The sequence below is a fragment of the Pipistrellus hanaki genome, assembly GCF_964339955.1.
Source record: "Pipistrellus hanaki genome assembly, chromosome: 6".
NCBI classification, from domain to species: Eukaryota; Metazoa; Chordata; class Mammalia; order Chiroptera; family Vespertilionidae; genus Pipistrellus; species Pipistrellus hanaki.
The window spans coordinates 63,867,925-63,888,897 of NC_140508.1; the positions used below are offsets into that span (position 1 = coordinate 63,867,925).

The following is a 20,973-nucleotide window of genomic DNA, read 5'->3' on the forward strand; positions in this document are numbered from 1 at the left end:
TTCCAAATAAAACAGTTTTAAATATGTAAATGAATCTTGAGCTGACTTCTATAAACACGATTCTTTTTTACACCAGTATATCAGGTGTCACGCTTGAGCTGGCTAAATACAGCGCCTCACCAAGCTTTGTTTTGTGGACCAGTTCGGTAGGCTCTTTGATAGTCACTGTGGATGAGCCAAGCAGGTACTCTCAAAGGAGAACGAGGGCTCCGCCTTGTGAGGCTGCTACAGAGCGCCTTCTAGTGGCCGGTGGGAAGTCTACAGCGCCAAGTCTCAATGCCTGTATTAGTTCACAGAGCGGTGCCAAAATAGTCTCCCAATATAATTCCAAGTGAATTTAGTGGAATGGTTGTAAAACACTGATTTGGTAGCTATGAAACATCGTAACCACAAACAATCTTTGGCCCTCAGGGGCTGATAGATTAGTGCTGTAAAGCTCAGAATTGGAGAAGTCCCCATATTTGAGTGCTGGAGTGTAGACAGGGAAGTGTGGCTCCAGGTGAGGCAGGCGAGGAGGATGGGGCCTCCGGGGCCTTACTGAGGCCCTGGGGAGCCATGCTAGAAGGGAGCCATTGAGGGGATAACTGAGCAACAAAATCAGAGCTGCCTCTGGAAAGATCTCTCTGGCTTCAGTCTGCAAAGGGGATGGGGGCATATGGGAATGACAACATTGGTCTAGAAAAGATGGGACCTGGCTGCTGGCAGAGGAGGGGAAAGCCTGGATTGGGGATGTATTTTAGAAATATAAAGTACACAGACTTGGTGACCTAATGGCTGCAGGGGGTGAGGGAGTGGGAAGCACCAGGAAGCCCTCCAAAGCCTGGCTTCCAGCTCTGGGCAGGCCCCTCTGGGGCGGTGGTGGTTGAGCGGGGAGGCCCCTCTGGGGCAGTAGGAGTTGAGCCTTCTGAGCTGGAAGCCAGCTGGAGTTGGGAACGGGGAGCGTTATAGGTGAGCATACATCCCAGTTTTCTAGGGACAGGCCTGGTTTATTCCTCTCATGTCATGTGACCCCTTTCACTCTCCGAGGTGTCTATGCTTTCCCCTGAATAATACATTTTAAAGAAATAAAGGAAAGGGAAGAAGGAAAGCTCTTTCTTATAGTGGAAGCCAACCTGTAAGTTTGGAAGGATAGGGGAGGGGAGAGGAGGGAAGGGCCCTCCAGCTCTCCCTGCCCTGAGTGTGGTCCCTCCTGCACTCCAGCCCTGTGGATCTCAACGATGGGTTTGGTCTGTCTGCTGCAGTTCTGACCCTTTGGTCTCAGGACCCCTTCACACTCGGAAAGATTACCTAGGACCCCAAAAACTTTTCGTGGGTGGGATGTTTGTTAATCAACATTTACCTTATCCTAAATTAAATACTCAAAATGTAATTTTAATTAAAATTAAAGAACATTCTCTGTTGGCTGTCAGAGCTATCATGTCATCACACGTCAGATCTGTAAAATTTCACTGCGTACTCATGAGACAAGGGCCATACTCACTCCGTTGGTTGGAGCATCAGCCCGTGCACCAAAGGGTTGCAAGTTCAATTCCCGGTCAGGGCACATACCTGGGTTGCGGTTTGATCAATGGTTGGGGCATGCACAGGAGGCAACCGAGCCATGTTTCTCTCACATCAATGTTTCTCTCTCCCTTCCTTTCTCTCTAAAGAGAAAAAAAAAATCAATTAAAAAATAAAGAGTGAGTTTGGAAATAGCTTCATCCTGACAATTCCTTCCGAGGATCTCAGAACCCTCTGCAGGGCACGGTTCCCAGTGTAAACACCTTGGTCTCCGCTACTGCCCTGCCCCAGGGATGGCTGTGGCGCTCAGGAGATGCTGAAAGAACACTTCCCTGAGCACAGTAACCCAGAACGTCAGGCACAGGGTGTGCATCACAGCGCCGTCTGCTTTCACAGTTTGGAAACAACCTGGCTGACAGCACTGACAAGTAACCGATGCTGTTTACGTACCAGAATCCTATGCAGCAGCTAGAAGGATCAGCATAGATAAATATCAACAAGATTGAACGAAAACGCAAGTTGAGGAGGAAAAGGATCAGCATACGCCCGCTTAATGAATGTAAAGAAACAAGACAGCGCTGCACATTGTTCACGGATACATGTCTATTGGCTGCATTCATAAACACGGAATTCAAGATAGCGGTGTAGTGAGAACGTGCTATTGGAGTTAGGGAGGGAATGTGGAAGGGAGGGTCCCGTCAGGGGTTTCGTTGTATCTGTGACGTTAGATTCATAGAGTTCTTTTAAAAATACCATTTGAGTGACTGTGGGAAAAGGTAAAACTGTGATGTGCGCCACTACCAGTTAGTTCATTTACTGATTCTTCGTGTTTTTGAGTATAGGTAGCAGAGACTGCCAGCTGCCTCCCTAATACTTTCTTCTTTTCGTTCTCTCTTTCTTTCCTTCTTTCTTGTTGATTTATCTGGGACAGCATATGCCCAGGTCAAAAGAAAAAGGAACTGAAACCCCTACATGTTCCAGGATCCCTTGCAGTGTGGTGGCTGATTAGGCTATCATTAGCCAGCAAGGTGAAAGTGAAGCTTATCAAAGGCAGCTTATGGGAACATCCTCAAACAGATGCGGGAACAACTGACAACTTGGCTTCTTCTCACTCTTCACCCCCATCCCTTCCTCCTTCTTCCTGCCAAGGACAGGACCCAGGACCCCGGAGGTGCGGTCACCATCCTGTGACCAAGGCCACCTCGGGGCTGGGAGCCAAGACTCTTAGTGGCCAAGCATAGAGAGAGAGGGAGCGGGGCATCGAGGAGACCATGGAGCCCAGCACCAGCGCTCGCCTGCTGCCTCCTGACCTCACTTCATCAGGAAAGAGCATCTCTGTATTTGGCCACGTGGGTGGGGTGTGTCCACACACCTGCTCCCCGGAGCCGCTGTCTCTCACCGCGGAGGCAGTGGCAGATGCCCCAGTGCCTTACTTGCTAATCCTCTTGTCTCTGCCTTTCCAGCCTCTACTGTTCAAGCTTGTTGAGCCTGCCTTCCTCCCCCCTTCCCCCGCCCACCTCCTCTTCTTGCCAAATAATAAGATTTCCGCATTAAGCCCTGAAAACGCTAAGCCTTTCCTATGCTGGAAAAGAAATCTCTTCAAGATAAGAAAGAACATGGTCCCGCTCCCCTGCAGCTGCTAGAACGCAGGCGCTAGCTGCAATCACCACATTATAGACTCTTCTTTTCGATGAGGGGAGAATGGGGAATGCTCACCAGAAAAGGCACATGTGTTCTCCTCCTCAGTGTGGAGACTGGCGTGAGAGTGTGAACTCCTGTTCTGCTGACTGTCAGGACAGAAGTGTCCTCAGAAGGGCTATTTGTACACAGGAGCCTGGCGCCTGGCTGCCCTGTCCAGTGAAATGGGACATTTGCTTTAAGGCTGCGAGGCCCATGATGGAAGGTCACAGGTCATCGTTTCTCGCCCTGCGGGTAATATTAAGTGTGGCAGCTGTTGTCTTCTAGAATTTCTGAGTCAAACCATAGGAAGCTCATGGCCATTTGAAAGAAGGAAAAAATTAAAGCCAAGACATTATCGGATTCCCTATTTGAACCAAGATGCCAAGAGCACTAACATCAGCCCTGTGCTTTGCAGTGCCCCCCTGTCCTCCTCATACTCTGTCCCGCTTCGTTTTATTAACACTGGTTCCCCTTCCAGCTCATCCGGGGTCTCCACGTAGGAAGGACCCTGCCTGGGGCAGAGCTGGGTCTCCTTCTCCATGCCCTCAGCACCCCACCCCCCAGCATCTCCCTGGTGTGATCCCCCCTTCATTCACATTTGCCACAAGGCACAAAAGCCCTATTCAAACGGGCTTGGGCAAAAATGGGGCCGCTTCAGCTCCTGTGCCTGAAACCTGGCGGGAGCACACTCAGGCCCAGATGGGTCCAGGTGCTGTATTTGTTTCTGTGCTTTGCTCCCTGTCTTGGCTCTGCTCTAACATGGGGGTGATAGCAGCTTCAGACAGCATTCCACCAGCCCAGCCAACCCTGCAGAAAGAGAAGTCTTGTTCTCAAGGTCCAGAAGCAGCTTGCTGGTTCTGATTGGCTAGGCCCAAGTCTCACTTGCTTCCCTAAGCCAATCCCTGCAGCCTCACATGGGCTAGGCCTAGGCCCACCCATGGGGGCGGGGGACAGTGCCTGAGAATCTGAGAAACGGAATGTTGGAGAGCCTGTCCATAAAAGTGAGAAATGGAACCCTGGCCAGTGTGTCTCCGCTGGCTGAGGTGCGTCTCATGCACAAAGAGGTCGCCAGTTCAATTCCCAATTAGGGCACATGCCCAGGTTGCAGCTCAATCCCCAGTAAGGGGCCAATCACATCAATGATTTTCTCTCTCCCTCTCCCTTCTTCTTTCTCTAAAATCAATAAAAAACATTTCGCCGAAGCCAGTTTGGCTCAGTGGTAGAGCGTCGGTCTGTGGACTGAAGGGTCCCGGGTTCAATTCTGGTCAAGGGCATGTACATTGGTTGCGGGCACATTCCAGGTGGGGGGTGTGCAGGAGGCAGCTGGTCGATGTTTCTCTCTCATCAACGTTTCTAGCTCTCTATCTCTCTCCCTTCCTCTCTGTAAAAAATCAATAAAATGTATTTTAAATAAATAAATAAATAAATAAAAATAAATAAATAGAAAACATTTCAAAATAACAAGACTTTCAGCTGTGGAAGCTAAAAAAAGGTTTTTAAAAGAGTGAGAAACAGGGTTATCCGTAGAGTAAGCAAAGGAACACAGCAATGTGAGGTTGCGATTTGTTTTCTTGATTGCCACCTATGTCTGGACCAGCAAACAGTAGGTGCTCAGAAAATGTTTGTGGAATGGCACAAGTGGGGAGGACAAGACGCAGCCTGGGAGATGTTACTTCATTGCTGTGCCATTACAACTTCTCTGATACTTCAAATTCCCAGACGTACAGGGGCCAAGCAGAACACAGATGACTGCTGTAGGCCAGGGGACCTGTCAGAACTGGGGAGAAAATGCCCCAATCAGGGATTGGGCATATTGTGATTTATTATTTATTATTTTTGAGAAACTGAATATCTGGGCATGTATGTGAAATGTAATATTTAAATTCTGACTGGTTAAAAAAAAAAATGTTTTCAGCAAGCCCATGGGCCATCTCTGTTTATGAGGATGGTGGGAGTCAGTATGTGAAATTGGGGTGTGCAGGGAAGAGCAGGAGCCTTCCAGAGGCCACCTTCTGGGGTAGGAGGCTGCTTGAATGACTAGAAGAGAGTGCAGTCACCCACACAAACCCCAGGGGAAGGCCACGGTGGGAGGACTCAGCCCCGACGAGGGCCATCCCCTCTGGGTGGCTCTCACATTTTCCACCTGGAATCAGGCCTGTCTTCCCCAGGATGCCCGTTGGCCCAGCAGAGCAGAACTGATTTTGCATTCCAGGGTTCCCAGAGCCCCGAATGAGAGCTTGACTGGAGCAGCTTTAAACATTCTTCACAGCAGGTGATTGGGTCTTGATCTGCAGGATGCATTCAGCTGAGTCACCAGCTCCAAACAATATGAGAAATAAAATGCTGGCCACGCTCGGGCCGGCAGGTGCCTCCTGGTACACGGGGCCAATGACAGGAGCGCTCCAGCAGCAGCCCCAGCGCTCCCCAGCCCGACCACTGCCAAGGCCCTGCTCAGAACAGAGGTAGGCAGCCCCCTAGATGGAGCAGCTGCTCTGTGCCAGGCCCCGAACACGATGGGGAAAGGACTTCATAGAGGCCGAGGAGGCCTGAACTGTGCCATATTACAGGTGGGGAAACCAAGCCACAGAGAGGGATGGGCCTGCCCAGGTCACCCAGGGGGTGGGGGCGTAGCAGAGCTGGGAATGGGAACCAGGGTGTCTGCATTCCCGACCCCACTCTGCCAGAAACGCCAGGAAGCTCTGTCCCTCCTTGGCAATTTTTTGGTGTTTTTTCTGCACCCCCAGACGGGCTGTGGTTTTCTCACCTTGGTCTAGGGACCCCAGAGGCAAGGCTTAGTGCCCTTTCTATGCAGGAGGTGTTTCTGTGCCTTGGCGGTCAAGTACAGTGGTTAGAGGCCATGGAAAATCTCACCTGCCCTGTGTTTGGCCATGGACTTCCCTCTGTCTCAGCCTCCCCCACGTTAGGGAATGTGTCCCAATAGTGAAACCCACACAGAGTGCTTAGAACCACTGTGATCACAGCCCCTGAGTAACACTCATCTCCCCGGATAACCAACCAGCAGCCTTGAATGCCAACACTGGGCCCTGCTGGGTACCCCGGACTTCCTCTCCAGCTCTGGTCCACACCCTCCATACCCAGTGCTGCTGGGGTGCAGCATGGCAACCCACCCTCCCCGGGGAACCCCTCCCAGCTCCACTTCCCATGAGACAATAATGACACCTCTGAGCTTCGGAGTCCTCATTTGTAAAATGGGGTCCGCAAGGAATGCCTGTCTCACAGGGCACTTACCAGGGTGTAGCAGAATTTTCTGTTGGCTGGCCTGGGTACAAACAAGGATAACCGGCTCTCAGAGGAGACTGATGCTCTGAGCCACAGCAACCCCGGATTCCCAGAAGGGCCTACCTTGCCCCTGCCCAGCTGGGACTGCATCTGAGGGCCGAGCCCTTGTGTGAAGCCCAGGATACAAGGTACTCAGGGCCTACATCCTTGAGGTCTCACTCGGTTGTTGTTGTTGTTCTGAGGGATGTGAGTCTTGTCCCCGACCCAGTCAGACTGCCACTCTGCCCCATGCCACTCTCACCCATCTGTTCAGTGGGGCCTAGAGCCAAGTGGGTATCTCTGACCTCTCGCTGCTCCACAAACCAACTTCTGAGACCGAGGCTGCTTGTGGCTGCGGCCTCCCTTTCTGATGGTTCAGCGGCTGCTTCTCAGGACTGGCTGTGTCCCTTCATAACGCCCTGCCCTAAGGAGGCAGGGCAGACTCCTAAGGAGGGTGGCAGGAAGAAGTAGGAGCAGGAGTTCTCGCAAAGCAGCCCCAGGCTCAGTGGCATGGTGCCGGACAGCCTGGGTGGCAGGTGTAGACAACCTGAGCATCATTGGAGACACGCCCAGGAAGCTAAGCTGCTCGAAGAGGGCCCCTTAACCCCAGGAGACAGCCTGCCTGCCCTTTCTGGGCTCAGGACCTGGGACTGCAAAGTTCAGGCAGCTTGACAGTAACACCTTGTCAGGGAAGGGACAGAGCTTCCCTGTGGGCATTACAGGAGGTGGCTCCGCACAGGGTCCTAGGGACGCTCTATAGTAATAAATGATGTCAGTGTTTCCTCAGCTTCACAGGCCCCATCTCCAAAAACAAGCCAGTGTCCCCACAATGCATCAGCACTCCCCAAGGTCACATAGTTCCCCATCCCCACAAAGTGGAGGTAGGCTGCTAGAACCTGAAGGAAGGGGGTGAGGGGGTTGGTGTGAGGGCAATGGGTTGAGCCTGGACCCAGCGTCTCTGAGGGAGGAAAGCCACAAACAGAAGGGACAACTTCTGTGGGAAGCTGGCAATGACCCATGAAGCCTGGAAATGAGGCCCAGGAGGCAGAAGGTGAAGTGATGACCCTGCAAACCCAAAGGCATTCCTTGTTCCAGCTGAAGTCTTGCCCTCCCTATTTGCTGGAAAACAAATTAACTGAGCGCACTTAAGTTCCCTTGGCCAGAACTTAGTTACGTGGCCACATCCCCCGGCAAGGAAGGCTGGAAAAGAGAGCCTTTACTCCAGGCAGCTGTGTAGCCAGCTAAAAGCCAGGGAGTCTAGTACCGTGGAGGAAAAGGAGAGTCTATGTCGGAGGACAGTTATTAGTCTCCCAGAAGACTATAAAACTAAAACAATTTAATTAAGATTGTGTGTTCCAGCGATTTCGCTTACATGGATTACCAAAGCATATTTATAAGAAATGCTGTTGCTGCATTGTTTGTTGTTGGGAAATGTCTTAGAAACAAAAGTCCATCCCAAGGGAACTGGTTAAATAAATTGCCATGTATCCATAATGTGTGTGCAGCTGCCAGAGTGAATGATCAGCAGATCAATTACTCAGTGGAGAAAAGAAGCTACAGAGCATTCATGGCCCCTAAACTAGGGGTAATACACACACACACTTCTCAGTGCTCCTGAGAGGCGGGCAGGAAACTGAAGGCCAAAGTCACAGAGATTCACCTCTTGCTGTATATATCCCTTGTAATGCATGAGTGTTTTTTGCCACCCACATATATTTAAAGAAACAAGCTTTCAAGTCAGAACAAAAAAGCAGCAGGCTTCTAACCTCTTTTCTTCTGTTGATACCTCCCCGAGGACCTGGCTGCTTGCTCGGTAATCTGAGTGAAGCAGGCTGTCGCTATGACGTCTTAGATTGTGTTTGCATCAGAGGCTTCCAATATTGAACCCAGCTCTGAATCTGACTGTAAAAGCCTCTGTCTGGCCCCCAACACTTGCAGGCTTCCCTTTCTCACCTAACAGGACTCTTCCAAAGTTGTGAGGCGGAGCTCGGCTCGCTGGCTGTGTCTTTGCACTTGCCGTGCCCATGGCTTTGTTAGCCCTCGGGGCCCTGGATTCTGGGAGCCTGGCACGTGGGACCCACTGTCACAAGCTGTATTGGAGCTGGTACCCTCAGTGCCCTCCTGAGAGAAAGGACAGTAGCAGAGGTAGGTGCCAAGTCTGACTCTCAGCACCTCCACCGCCGCAGCTAAGACCTCCTCCCCTCTGACAGTGGGAATTACATAACTGCAGCTCCCTTTCCTCTGGCTGCCAAAGGACTCAAAACCAAAGTGAGCTGCACCAGCAGCAATAGGGACGTGTGGCTCTTCCCTCTCACCTTCATTTTCCCAAAACAGTGTTTCACTCTGACTTCCCCTCGTCACATTCATTCTTACTACGAATGTCACTCCCCAGCATCATGTCTTCTCAGTACCTCTGGGTGCCAAGCGCCATTCCAGAGGCCATCATTAGTGTTCGAGTCCCAAATGCCAGTCCTCCACACTTACTATTCTCTAGTCCTCACAAACAGACAGACCTCCTTATCCCTTTTAACGGAGGGTAAGACTGGAGCTGCAGGAGGGAGTGGCTGGCTCAGGCCAAGAGAGCAGCAGTAGAGAAAGGATGGGACCGAAGGGCTTATTCCAACCCCCACACACTTAGCAGAGCGGAAAGACAGCCCACAGAAACCACAACCCTTCTTCCACGTTTGTCCCCTCCACTCAAACAGAGATGGACCAGATTTCCCTCCGCCTCCCAGCAGCCAGCAGGGCCTGCGCACTGGCCAGTGTTTCTTGGTTGAGCCTCCCTGGGCTCAGGATGCAGAGGGATCTGCCGGGATCTCTGAGCATCCCTGCCCTTGGGCTCCTGAAAGGAACCAGCCCCAGTACCCCGACAGAATCTCCACAGCAACACCTGTGCTCCTTTTCCTTTTTATTAAAAAATAGATCAAGAAAATATACACACTTCAGCCCACCTGCCAGAGTGAGCTTTGAAAAGGCCAAAGTGCTGTAGGGAAGGGTGCCAGCTCTGGGAGCCCAGGCTTTCTCCTTTGGAGAAAAGAGGTGTCCTTGGCCAGCATGAGAGATCATAATCTGGACCACATTGTGGAGCAGGGCAAGGGAAGACAGAAGGGTGGGGGGGAGGGGGGGGGCAGTATAGCTAGAGCAGAGACGGCTGAGGGCAACTGGAGGCCCAGATGAAAGGACAGAGCCTGCATAGCACGGCCACCCACACAAGGTCCTTGGCCTTGTCCTCCCAGGACTCTGCACTGCCTGGCCTCCTCTCCCCTCTGCCGTCCACAGGCCCAGGACTCTTTCCAGCCAGGGCAGCTGCGATCAGGCATTGAGAGCCCTCCAGCGCTCGCTGTCCGTGCTGTTGATGCTGCCGGTATTGCAGGGCATGGAAGCGATGTCATCCAGGTAGGACATTCCGCCGGCAGAGTCGAACTGCGTGCTGGCAGCACCTGCTGCCTCCAGGCCCTCCCGCCGGGTTACAGCATAGGGATGGGGCAGATGCATGTCAGGTTCCTCAGTCTCATCCACTTGGCATTTGTAGGAGAAAAGGATCTTGGGCTCCGAGCTAGTGGAAAGGACAGAGGGTCATGGGGAGCCCCTCAGTCTGAGTCCAGAAAGGCCCTCCTTCATTGGGCAATGAGGCCATCAGACCAGGAGGAAATGCACTTATGGCTGCCTAACGCCAAACCTGAGGTCCCTATCGCTTGGACCATGGAGTCCAACAGGACTAAAACCCAGCCTCTTCCTGGCTGTGTGCACTTGGGCAAGAGGTGCTGTGCCTGCTTTCTCACCCCAAATGGGTACAACAACCCCAACTTCAGAGGCTCTTCGTGTAGTGTAGGGTGAACAGCCTGAAACAGTACCTGGTGAGCATGCTCAGAAGCACTGGCCATGACCTCCAACCCTGCACTCTGAGCTCACCCCTCAATCCTCAGGATCACTATTTGAGGGAGAAAAAAACTGCACCCAATTTTCAAACAGGAGCCTGAGGCTAGATCAGAGCTAGGCTGGAATCAATCTAGTCCTTCTCACTCCACCTCTAAAGCCCTCTCCCAGCTTTTCCAGTCAGGAGGAAGACTACCTCAGGCCTGGCAGGTGGGGAAGGTTGGTTTGGGGGAAAATGCATGAGCTTCCACCACCTCAGAGGCCTGGGGTTCAACCCTCAATCCCCCATGTCTTTAGCATCCCATCTCCCAAACACACCTCCAAGTGTGCGCATCCACCCCCTGCTCAAATATACTCTGGACTCCCCCCAACCCTGCTCCTCTGCCTAGTCACCCCCAGCTAGAATAGAAGCTCTGTGGGCACGAGAAACTCTGTACAATTTATTCCCATTTGTATCTCGGGTATAGCAGTGCATGGCACAGTCAGTGTGTGCTGAGGAATGAATGAAAAACAGCAAGTGCAGAATAATGTACATAGCTACTGTCTATGTAGTACAGTAAAGTGTACTTTTCCATGTATGTGGCATATATATACGTGTGTGTATGTGCACATTTGTGCACATCTGTATATGTGAGTGTGCATGTGTTTGTGTATGTGTGTACATATATGTACATGTATACACACAGAGACACTCGTCTGCCCCTCTCTCTCTCTCTCCTGTTTTGGCCTACATCCAGAACAGGGGAGCTCTAAAAGCTGTACCAGGCAGGTACACACGCTCAAGAAGAGGGAGGCGCGCTTCCGCCCACAACCACGCGGGGGCGCCTGGAGCCCTCCAACCCAGGGCTATGGGCTGGAAAGCCTGGAGCTCTATCAAGACCTCCAGCTCACCAGCCCCCAATCCCTCCCGCCTGGGCCCCTGTGGGAAGACTCACCCGAAAAAACCTCGGAGGAAGGCCACGTAGATGAGGGGCGCGAAGAAGCTGAAGTAGAGGAACGTGGTGGCGTCCACACAGCTGGGGAGGGGGACAAAGGGGACCGGTCAGAGCATGCCTCATTGGGCGGGATCTCCCCAGCCAGGGGCTTCCTGTCCCAGCTCCCCCAGCCTCCATACCAGAGCCCCTCGATGATGTCAGCACAGAGCAGCGCGCTTCCCAGCCCCTGCACCAGGTTGAGCAACGCCAGGATGCCTGCGTACACATAGAAGCTTCTCCGCGCTGGGGGGTGGGAGGAGTGTGAGGTCCTGTCCTCTCCTCCACACCTCATCCCAGGGTGTTACTGGGAGCCCTCGGTCCCCCAAGGAGTCCTCCCTCCCTTCCTCCCACCCAGGGCTCTCCAGCTCCAGGCCACCGTGGCCCAAACAGACCCTCCCAGCCCTCCCACCCAGCAGTGTCCCAGAGCAGCTCACAAGGCAGGGAGATGCGGTCCTTCAGAGGGGTCTTGGGAAGCACGACCACCAGAGAGTACACCTACAGAGACGGAAGCGGGACTGAGAAGGGTGCTGGGAGCACCGGGCCTAGAACTAGGCCAGGTTCCATGGTGTCAGACTCCGGCTAACTCGGCCACTCCCAGCGGCTCTAGGCCCAGGGTCCTCCCTCTGCCTCACCAGGAAGAAGAAGCAGGAGCTGACCAGCCAGAAGTGGCGGCCCCCGTGCCCATAGATGTTGAAGTCCTCAGCTGAGAGGTGGGCATCAGGGTACAGGATCTCCAGGGTCCCCTGCAGGAACAGGCAGGGGAGGGTCTCACAGGATTCGCCACTTGGAAAGTCCCCTCCCTGAGGCCTTCCACCACAGAAGCTATCCACCACCCTGGTCCCCGGGGGTTCCTGCTCCAGCTTACTCTCTGATCACATCCTTCCCACCCAGCTACAGCACCCAGAACAGGCCCAGGTGGGGCAGGGGACAGAGCTGACCCAAACTAAGAATGTGTTCTGCAGACCTACATTCTCCTACCGGGGCTGCTTGTTCAAACCGCAGGTGATGTGCATCCTCCCCTCCCCCACCCCGATCTGTAAGAAGGAAATCTGGGAGGGTCCCCCAGAACCTGCCTTGTTAGCACCAGGTGACTCCTTAGATGTCACTACATTTTGAGAACACTGCACCTGATAAACACTCAAACCCAGATCCAGGACCAGGAGGCAGTGGATGCTTGGCCTTTGCTGACTACAAGCCTCCTCCAGGGAGCCCCAGGGCTGCCCTGCCCCGCCCACCCCCTTACCTGGGTGACAGAGTAGGCCAGGGACAGCACGGTGGTGATGGCCAGCACACGTTTGATGCTTGACTTGCTCTCCAGGTGACCTGGGAAAAATGTGCTGGTCAGTCAGCAGGAGCCAGCCCAGGTGGCCACGGAGGGGTGGGCCCCCAGCCAGGGAGGGGCAGGGAGAGCGTTAGCCCCAGCAGCAGACGCACCAAAGGCAAGGCCCAGGATAACCACACTCAGCTCGATGGCCAACAGGAAGAAGCGGGTAATCTCCCACAGGATCTGGACACAGAGTGGGCAGAGTGTCAGCCTGGGGCCCAGTCACCCGTCTCCCCCGTGCCCACCACCCCTCTTGCCAGCAGGCCCAGCCACACCTTATCAGCAACAGTTGCAGCATCCGAGGTGCTGACCGTCATGCTGACCACGGCCCGGGCAATGCCCACCAGCGCCACCACGAACACCTGGTGGGTGAGAAAGGGGTGTGGTTCTGGGAATCGCAAGGACAGCAAACCCACCCCCCACACCTGCAGTAGTTCTGATTCCTCCGGAATGGAAGGGTTCCAAACTAAACAGCAGGAGGTGGGGAGACCACCCTGCACTTGCCTGGTCCTCCTCTCTTGGGCCTCAGTGTCCCATCTACACTGACAGCTGCAGAATGCTTAGTAGGGTGGCTGCTTCCTGCCTCTGTGACCTCAGGCAAGTAACTACCCCTCCACGACTCAGTTTCCTCACCTATGAATTAGAGGTAATAATAGCACCTCCTCTGGAGGGATCAAATCTATAAGAATAAAAGTGTAATATGCTAATTAGACCAGATGTCCTTCTGGACAACCTTCCAGACAAAGCTGAGGCTGCGGGGAAGCCCAGGTCCTGGGAGGGAAGCCGGTGCCCCAGCCGGGGAAGGAAGGCCTACTCTTGCACAAATGTCATGCATCGGGCCTCTAGTGGGTAAGTAAATGTAGACGTGAAGGGCTGGGTCCACATCTGCCGTTAATCTTGTCATAGTCATGGTTTTAATTCTGAGACCCGGGGGCTGAGAAAGGAAGGCACGGAGAAGAGGCATCACAGACCCCAGGGAAGGTGCCATAGGAGCAGGTTTTGCAGAAGTGACTGTGCTCAGCATCTGTAGCTGTTGTCACCCTAGTATCCATCCTCTTCCTCTGGCAACAGCTTCATTCCTCTCCCACCCTCCTCCATCACATGGTTTGCGGGGAGGGACTGACCCTACCACTCCTGACTTCAGGGACTGGCCTGTGGCCTAGGGCTGGCCATTCTAGAATGCCATTCCACTGGTTTGGGAATGGGGTGGTACCCAAGGGAGTTGAGTGAAAGTCACAGCCAGGACAAGAGGTGCAATCACTGGGAAAGGAAGCAGAGGGAATGCAAACCCAGAGCTGCTGGGACAGCCTGGCTGCCATGGAGACTGGGCCATCAGAAAGACACCAAGCTAAGAAGGAGACAGAGACAGCGCCGGAGCATCACTGAGCCTGTGGATCCAGCCGTGCCTGAAGGCCTGGGACCTGTCAGTTTCTCAGTCTGGCTTCTGTGTGTTTTCCTTTTCTGACACATACAAACAAAAGAGCCCACATTCATACATACTCTGTCCCTTGTGCTATGAAAGCTACGTCTAAGCCTTGGGGAGGCCTACACCACCCAGAAGAGCAGGCTGCAGACACAACCAATGCTATGTGCCTACAGTATGCCACGCCCTCACTGGGCAGGAGCTATGGACACTGTCCTTTGGTGCTCACAGGAGTGCCACAAGCTAAATCAAATCCGACACACATCACGTAAGAGGGCACTGAGGCACAGAGAGGTCAAGCCACCGGCCCAAGGTCATCCTGCACAACTGCGGTTTGGAGGTGGTCTGCCTAAGGGCACTCTTACCACTGCCCCCCTCCAGGATGAGGTCCCCAGGAGGAAGAAGGTGGGGCTAGTGCTGACGCCCCTGGCCTTGCCTCATGTTCCTGGGCTTTGGCCCTGGGTTTCTTTTCCTGCCCACTCCCCCAGAAAGAGCATCTGTCTGACATACAGTGGATGATTGATATCTATTGAATAAATACATAAATGAGTAAATGGCCAGAGAGGCTGTGGGAGAGGACAAAGAAGAAAGCAGGTCTTGATCGCCATCCCTATTCAACACCACCTCACAAGCTGGGGGTCTAGTGAGGTCTACCAACAGCCTCCCCTGCCTCTCTGCCTGCCCAGTGCCCATTCTTCTGACTGGGAAGTTCTGACACCGGCCACAAAGGGGAGACCAGGGAGCCACTCAGCTCTCAGGTAGTGAGAGCTAAGCGGCACGGAAAGAGGGGGACTCCAGCCAGTCAGGCGTGAGCCCTGAAGAAAGGGAGCTGGGTGGCTCCCATGTGAGACTCACACCTGGGACTGCCTTGTCAGCCATAGCCCTGCTGCCTCTCCCCAGGCGACACCCTCCAAGACCACTGAGCAAGGAGAAGGCAGGCTCTCCCAGCAGCAGGAGGTCTGCTACAAAGAGGTCTCAGATGGACGGATAGACAGAAGGAGAGATGGAGGCTCAGTGGGTAACTTTTCCCCTCTCAGCATCCATTCGTCTTCCCTTTAGTAATGGCTCCCCAATTGTCTTCCAGGGACTGTCATCCTCCTCCTCAGGCTTAGCTGACCCCACCCTCCCAGCTCCAAAGTATTCCTTTCCCCATAGTCGCAGTAATTGGCTCAGGGCTGCACACAGAATCAAAGTGGGCCAATCAGAGGGCAGTACAGGTCTATATTGGAGGCACTCTTCGCTAGTTAGCAGAGAGGCAGGAAATGAGCTCTAAGCTGCTCTTGGCTATCTCCGACAAGATAAGGGGAGAATTCATCTGAGAGAAGGTCAGAGGAGAGCAGAGATGCAGAGGGACAGTCCTGGTGACATTACTTAATCCCCTGGATCCAGCCATACCTGAGGCTGGTTTTCTACAATATTTCAGAGGCAGTTAATAATTCCCTCTTTTGCTTAAGCCAGTTGTGGTAGGGTCTTCTGTCACCAATTGGAGTGAACTTACCAGGATATAGAAGGTGATAAAAATAGGGCTGGAAGTGATGCAGATCTTGGCCCGAGCAAATGGAAGCTTCCAGAGCAGGAAAATGAAGAAGAGCACATTGGGGATGAGCAGCAAGAGGTCCCAGTACCGGACCCTAGCAAACAGGTATAAAAACCAGCTCACTGGTGAGGCTGTGTCTGCATCCCCCCCCACTCCCCACTCACACACACACACACCAGGAAAGCCCGCTCACACACAGCCAGCCAGCCAGCCAAGGCTGTGACTGCCTTACCTAGAGGTGCCAATGTCCTCGTACAGCAGCAGCAAGCAGCGATGTGGCACACTGATGTTGGGAGCCAGGGGAGGGGTCAGCACTGTGCTCCCGTTGGCCCAAACCACCTCCTGCACGGTTTCCATCTTGCCAGCACCCAGCCTTGGGGGAGTGAGAGCCACGAGGTTAGCACTGCAGAGGCTGTGCAGCCCTGGGCCTCTGGTCTCGGGCTCCGGGTGGAGTACCAGAGGGGCTGCCCACAGCGAGCCTGCTGCCCGCTCCCTGTCACCCCAGCCAGGAGATGAGGTGCGGTCTTCCTGCACATGTCCCAACCCAACCCCACACGGGCCCAGGTCACGCCGTGCTGGATCTACTGTGAGCTCCTGGGCGGTGCCTCCCCTCTCTCGGCCGCAGCTTCCTTACCCCTCATCTGTTCAATGGAACTGACCAAAGCTCTCCCAGAGCTACCAGATGGGAAACCTGGGGAAGTCAGAAAGCCCTGAGACGAAAGAGGCTGGTGACACTTCTTCATAGCAACCAGCCTCAGGTATGCTATAATGCTGTTCAGTGCTTCCAACCCCTAGCTTCCAACTTTTAAAAGCCCTTATCCTTGAGCCATGGTGGACACTGTCCTTGAGAGGCCACTCCAAGTGAGCTGCCAACAGCCCAACTAGGAGCCCCCAGAAGGAAGAGAAACCCTGGGCCCCTTCCCTCGCCTTCAAGGCCCACCTTGACCTGACCCCTGCCTACTGCTCTGCCTCAGTCCCTTCCATTCCCCAGGCCCTGGCTTGTTCCCCAAATTTTGCCTACCTCAGGGCTTGCTCCCCTCCCAGCGCTGTCTCACCTTTCTGGCCACCCCTACTTAACCATCTCTCCCTGCTAGCCACACTGTGTTTTCTTGACGGCACGTGGCCTCTGTCAGGAGTGGTCCTGGCTGTGTGTTTATCTATCAGCTGTCCACCCCAGGTGTGCTCGTGGCCCCATACCCTAGAACAGGACCCGGCACAAAAATAAGTTCTCCACAAATGTTACGATTTGGACAAATAAATCCCCAGTACATTGCAACCAAGCCCCTCTGGGGAGTGGGAGAAGGATCCAGGACCCCACAGCCCCCTCCCCACCTCCCGCCCCTGGTCCTGTGGAAGCAGCGTCCTGCAGTTTTCCAGGTGGCCCCTCGCACAACCACAGCACCTCAGCTCATAAACAACACTCCCCCGGCCCTTTCAGGCTACTGAAGGCCCCGGCAAAGCTGGAGGCAGGCCCTGTCACCCTGTTTGTTTGCAGATGGGAACAGAGGCCCAGATGTGGGGGTGTTTTAGCCTCCAGCCACAGGTCAGCAAGCCCTGCTCCCTAGCCACAGCCCTGGGCCTGTGCAGCTAAGTGTGTGGGGTCACTGCCTCCCCTCCTAGGGCCTTCCCCTCTCCCCCACCCCCCATGGGACTCTCAGTTACCTCGTCCCCTCTTCCTTTGAGTCCCCACACCCAGAGACCCCCTGGACTCCCTGACGGTGTATCCTCTGGGCCGAGAAGTGGTGACTCCCCGAGGAAAGGAGCGGGGCAGGTGGGCCCCGGCCCAGCTGTGGGGATGGGAGTCCACATCAGCTCTGGGCTCCCTTACAGCTGCCGCGGGGAGATCCCAAATGCACCCAGGCTCCAGGGCTGCCCGCCGGCGCGGGGGAAGGGCTGCAGATGGGAGGCGGAGGCCGGGGACCTCTCTGGAGTGGAGGTGCCAGCCCCACGGTAGGGCTTCCAGCCGATGACAGGAGTCGAGGGTCCCTCTTACCAGAGGGCTCCGGGCCGCGATCACGCCCCGCCGCCGCGGTCGCCCATCCGCAGCCGCCGGTGCACGAACCCGGCACAGGCCGCGGGACTCCGGCCTCCAGCACCTGGGGCAGGCGGCCGGCTCCGCGGAAGTGACAGCTCAGAGAGGAAGGCGAGAGGCGGTCAGCGAGCCGGGCCCACCGGCTCCCAGGACGCCATAAGGCTCCTCCTCGCAGCGGCGACCCGGAAGGAAGGCACGTCCTTCTGGTTCAGCCAAAACTGCGAGAGCAGCCACAGTCCTTCCTCGGAGCATTAGGACCCGCCCCAGCCCCCCAATAGCCTATAGGAATGGAGCTACGCAGCGGAGAGAGCCAATCAGGCGCCAGGTGGGCGGGGCCCTCTGACCTCAGCGGCAGAGCCCGGGCGGGGACCGGAAGCCGCCGCGGGGCAGAGCCGCGGGCGTGTTTGTCAGCACCTGAGTGACGCGTTTCACCCGCGTGCCACGCCGCCGGGACCGCCTCCATCAAATCAAATCGCACTGGCATTATTGAGCTTCGTCCAGGTCACAGGCACTAATTTTCACAACAGCCCTGCAGGGAGCTTATTACTAGTCGCATCTTACGGAGGAGGAACTTGAGGCTCCGAGACGTTCAATAACTTGTTCAAAGCCACACAACTAAGAAATGACAAAGCTTAGACGCTCTGCTTTGAACTGCCTCTGCTCGCATTTCTAACTTCAGCAGTTCCTTAGGTAACTTCCTCAATGAAGCCTTCCCGGTCCATGCATGCCTTCCTGACCTCTATGCTGTGTTCTCTCCTGGCTCTTCTCACGCTGGCCCCGCACAGCCTGCCCCCTTTTCTGAGCCCTTATCTCCCACCAGCCTCCCTCCTCATTCAGCAGTTCAAGCCACAATGGTTTCTGTTTCTCTCCTACCAAGTTTGTTCCTGCCTACGGGTCCCTACATCTGTCCACTGCCTGGCTGGCTCTTTGTCACATACCCTCCTTAACATTCTAGCTAAAGTAGCTGTCCAGTCTTTGTCACATAATGCCCCCCCCCCTTTTTTTCTTTCTGAGCGCCGTCTCATTAACATTATATTAATTTGCTTCCTAGTTAGTCATCAGCCTTCCTTCCACACCAGAATGTCAATGTCAGAGGACGGAACTGTGCAGGTCACATTCCCCGCAAGGTCCTGAGGCTGACTCAGTGCCTGATGCTAATTGTAGAAATCCACTTATCACCGTAAACACAAGATACACATCCCATGATAACAAAGTTGTTTGACCGAAGGGCTGGAAGGAGATTGGACCGTGTTCTTCGCCAACTCCACTTCTAAAAGGAAGAGTTAGGATGTCACCACTGTGGCCATTTGGCATTTGTCTTATCTGGGACTGTCCCACCCTGGCCTTCGGTCAGAGTACATAGTTTCTGTGTCAGCCAGCAGAAGTGCTGCTCCACGCCTATGCCTGCATTCATAAATGAGCTGTGAGGAGCCAAGGTCGACAAGTAGAGTTTCTACCTGGAAGTTACATGTATCACCCCAACTCACTTTAGTAAAAGCACCTCATAGGCCACTTTTTTTTTAAATATATATATATTGATATATATATATATATAATATTGATTTTTTACAGAGGAAGAGATAGGGATAGAGAGTTAGAAATATCGATGGGAGAGAATCATCGATCAGCTGCCTCTTGCACACCCCCTACTGTGGATGTGCCTGCAACCAAGGTACATGTCCTTGACCGGAATCGAACCCGGGACCCTTCAGTCCATAAGCCGACGCTCTATCCACTGAGCCAAACGGATTAACATCAAGGAGGCAGTAAACTTCTCCCCTACCATATGCCAGAGAAGGACAAATGAAGTATCTGAGACCAGACTACCTTCCATCTTTACTTTTACACTTTTTGAGATAGTACAGAATTCCTGGGAGGAAAGAGTTTATTCCTATCATAATGTCCTCGTGTAGGTTTCTGTGGATCTTATTTGTAGAACTCGGGGTTTCCATTTCACCCCCTCCGTTCATCCCAGGCAGTGGCTTCTTCACTGCAGTATTCCTACCCCCAGGGCAGAATGAAGCATTAGCAAATTTCAATAAATAATAGTTTAATAAACAAAGATCTGACTCCCAAGTTCTGTTCCTTACCATTCACCAGGCTCTGGGGTGGGTATCCTCTCTAGTTCCTGGCTAACAAGGAATCCTTCTACAGAACTGGCTCGCTGGTAGCAATGCAGGGGGGGGGGGGGGGCGGGGGGGGGGCAGGGGGGGGGGAGAAGGAGTCCCAAAATAATAAAGACAAGATGGTAGTCCTGCCAGTGTTGCTCAGTGGTTGAGCGTCAACCTAAGAACCCGGAGGTCACAGTTCGCTTCCTAGTCAGGGCACATGCCCCGGTTGTGGGCTAGATCAGTGTTTTTCAACCTTTTTTGGGTAAAGGCACTCTTGTTTCATGAAAAAAATCACGAGGCACACCACCATTAGAAAATGTTAAAAAATTTAACTCTGTGCCTATATCGACTATATATAAAGTAATTCTCTTGAATAGGAATCAAATAAACACAAAGAAAGTATTTTATAATTACTTTATTATGAAATATTAAGTAAACAAAATAGTGAAAAATTATAAAATTCTTGTCTTGTCTGCACCTATGGCACACCAGGCAACATCTCGCGGCACACTAGTGTGCCTCGGAACAGCGGTTGAAAAACGCTGGGCTAGATCCCCAGTGTGAGCAGTGCAAGAAATAGCTGATCAATGATTCTCTCATATCATTGATTTTTTTTCTCTCTCTCCCTTCCTCTCTGAAATCATTAGAAATATATATATATATATATATATATATATATATAGAGAGAGAGAGAGAGAGAGAGAGAGAGAGAGAGAGAGAGACAAGGTGGTAGTGCTCAGCTGTTAGGAGCATTGAGTGCAATTGTCATATACCATTGAGGTCAAAGTAGTAGCCAGAAGGCTGAATAGATCACTGGGATAATCAGCAGAATATCCAGTTTGATTCCTTGGTTTGAGTGGTGAGAGATTTCATAGAAGTGAAAGTGAAAGTCCCTGAAATTCTCCTCACTCACCCACATCAGCCAAGATAATAAACAAAAAACAATGTCCCATCGAAACCGGTTTGGCTCAGTGATTAGAGCGTCGGCCTGCAGACTGAAGGGTCCCAGGTTCGATTCTGGTCAAGGGCATGTACCTTGGTTGTGGGCACATCCCCAGTGGGGGTTGTGTAGGAGATGGCTGGTCGATGTTTCTCTCTCCGATGTTTCTGGCTCTCTATCCCTTTCCCTTCCTCTCTGTAAGAAATCAAATATATATATATATATATATATATATATATATATATCCCCCATACCAGGGAAAATGGCAAAGATTAGTGCCACCTTTGAAGGCCTAAA

General features: G+C 53.2%; 1 protein-coding gene across 2 annotated transcripts; it reads right to left on the reverse strand.

The window, feature by feature from the left end:
- Nucleotides 1-9,354: 9,354 nt before the first annotated feature.
- On the reverse strand, nucleotides 9,355-18,678 carry TPRA1 (transmembrane protein adipocyte associated 1). Of its 2 annotated transcripts, none has more exons than XM_084887301.1 (11): nucleotides 17,587-18,678; nucleotides 15,826-15,966; nucleotides 15,555-15,687; nucleotides 12,909-12,995; nucleotides 12,744-12,816; nucleotides 12,553-12,632; nucleotides 11,942-12,052; nucleotides 11,744-11,804; nucleotides 11,450-11,552; nucleotides 11,271-11,351; nucleotides 9,355-10,015 (listed from the first exon to the last, which is right to left on the reverse strand). In XM_084887301.1, the coding sequence occupies exons 2-11, from the start codon at nucleotides 15,948-15,950 to the stop codon at nucleotides 9,772-9,774; spliced, it is 1,098 nt and encodes a 365-aa protein (XP_084743427.1). In that variant the 5' UTR covers nucleotides 15,951-15,966; nucleotides 17,587-18,678; the 3' UTR covers nucleotides 9,355-9,771. The 2 variants fall into 2 exon arrangements, with proteins under 2 accessions (XP_084743427.1, XP_084743428.1); XM_084887302.1 differs by having other exon boundaries at nucleotides 15,555-15,620; nucleotides 17,587-17,839.
- Between the last annotated feature and the right edge of the window lie 2,295 nt (nucleotides 18,679-20,973).

What these genes read in the sequence shown, in the direction of transcription:
- TPRA1 (XM_084887301.1), bottom strand. Translation starts at nt 15,950, where the DNA reads ATGGAAACCGTGCAGGAGGTGGTTTGGGCCAACGGGAGCACAGTGCTG. An exon ending in GCTCCTGCTTCTTCTTCCTG is followed by an intron (nt 11,805 to 11,941) that starts GTGAGGCAGAGG and finishes CCGTCTCTGTAG; the next exon opens with GTGTACTCTCTGGTGGTCGT. An exon ending in GGACCGCATCTCCCTGCCTT is followed by an intron (nt 11,553 to 11,743) that starts GTGAGCTGCTCT and finishes CCCACCCCCCAG; the next exon opens with CGCGGAGAAGCTTCTATGTG.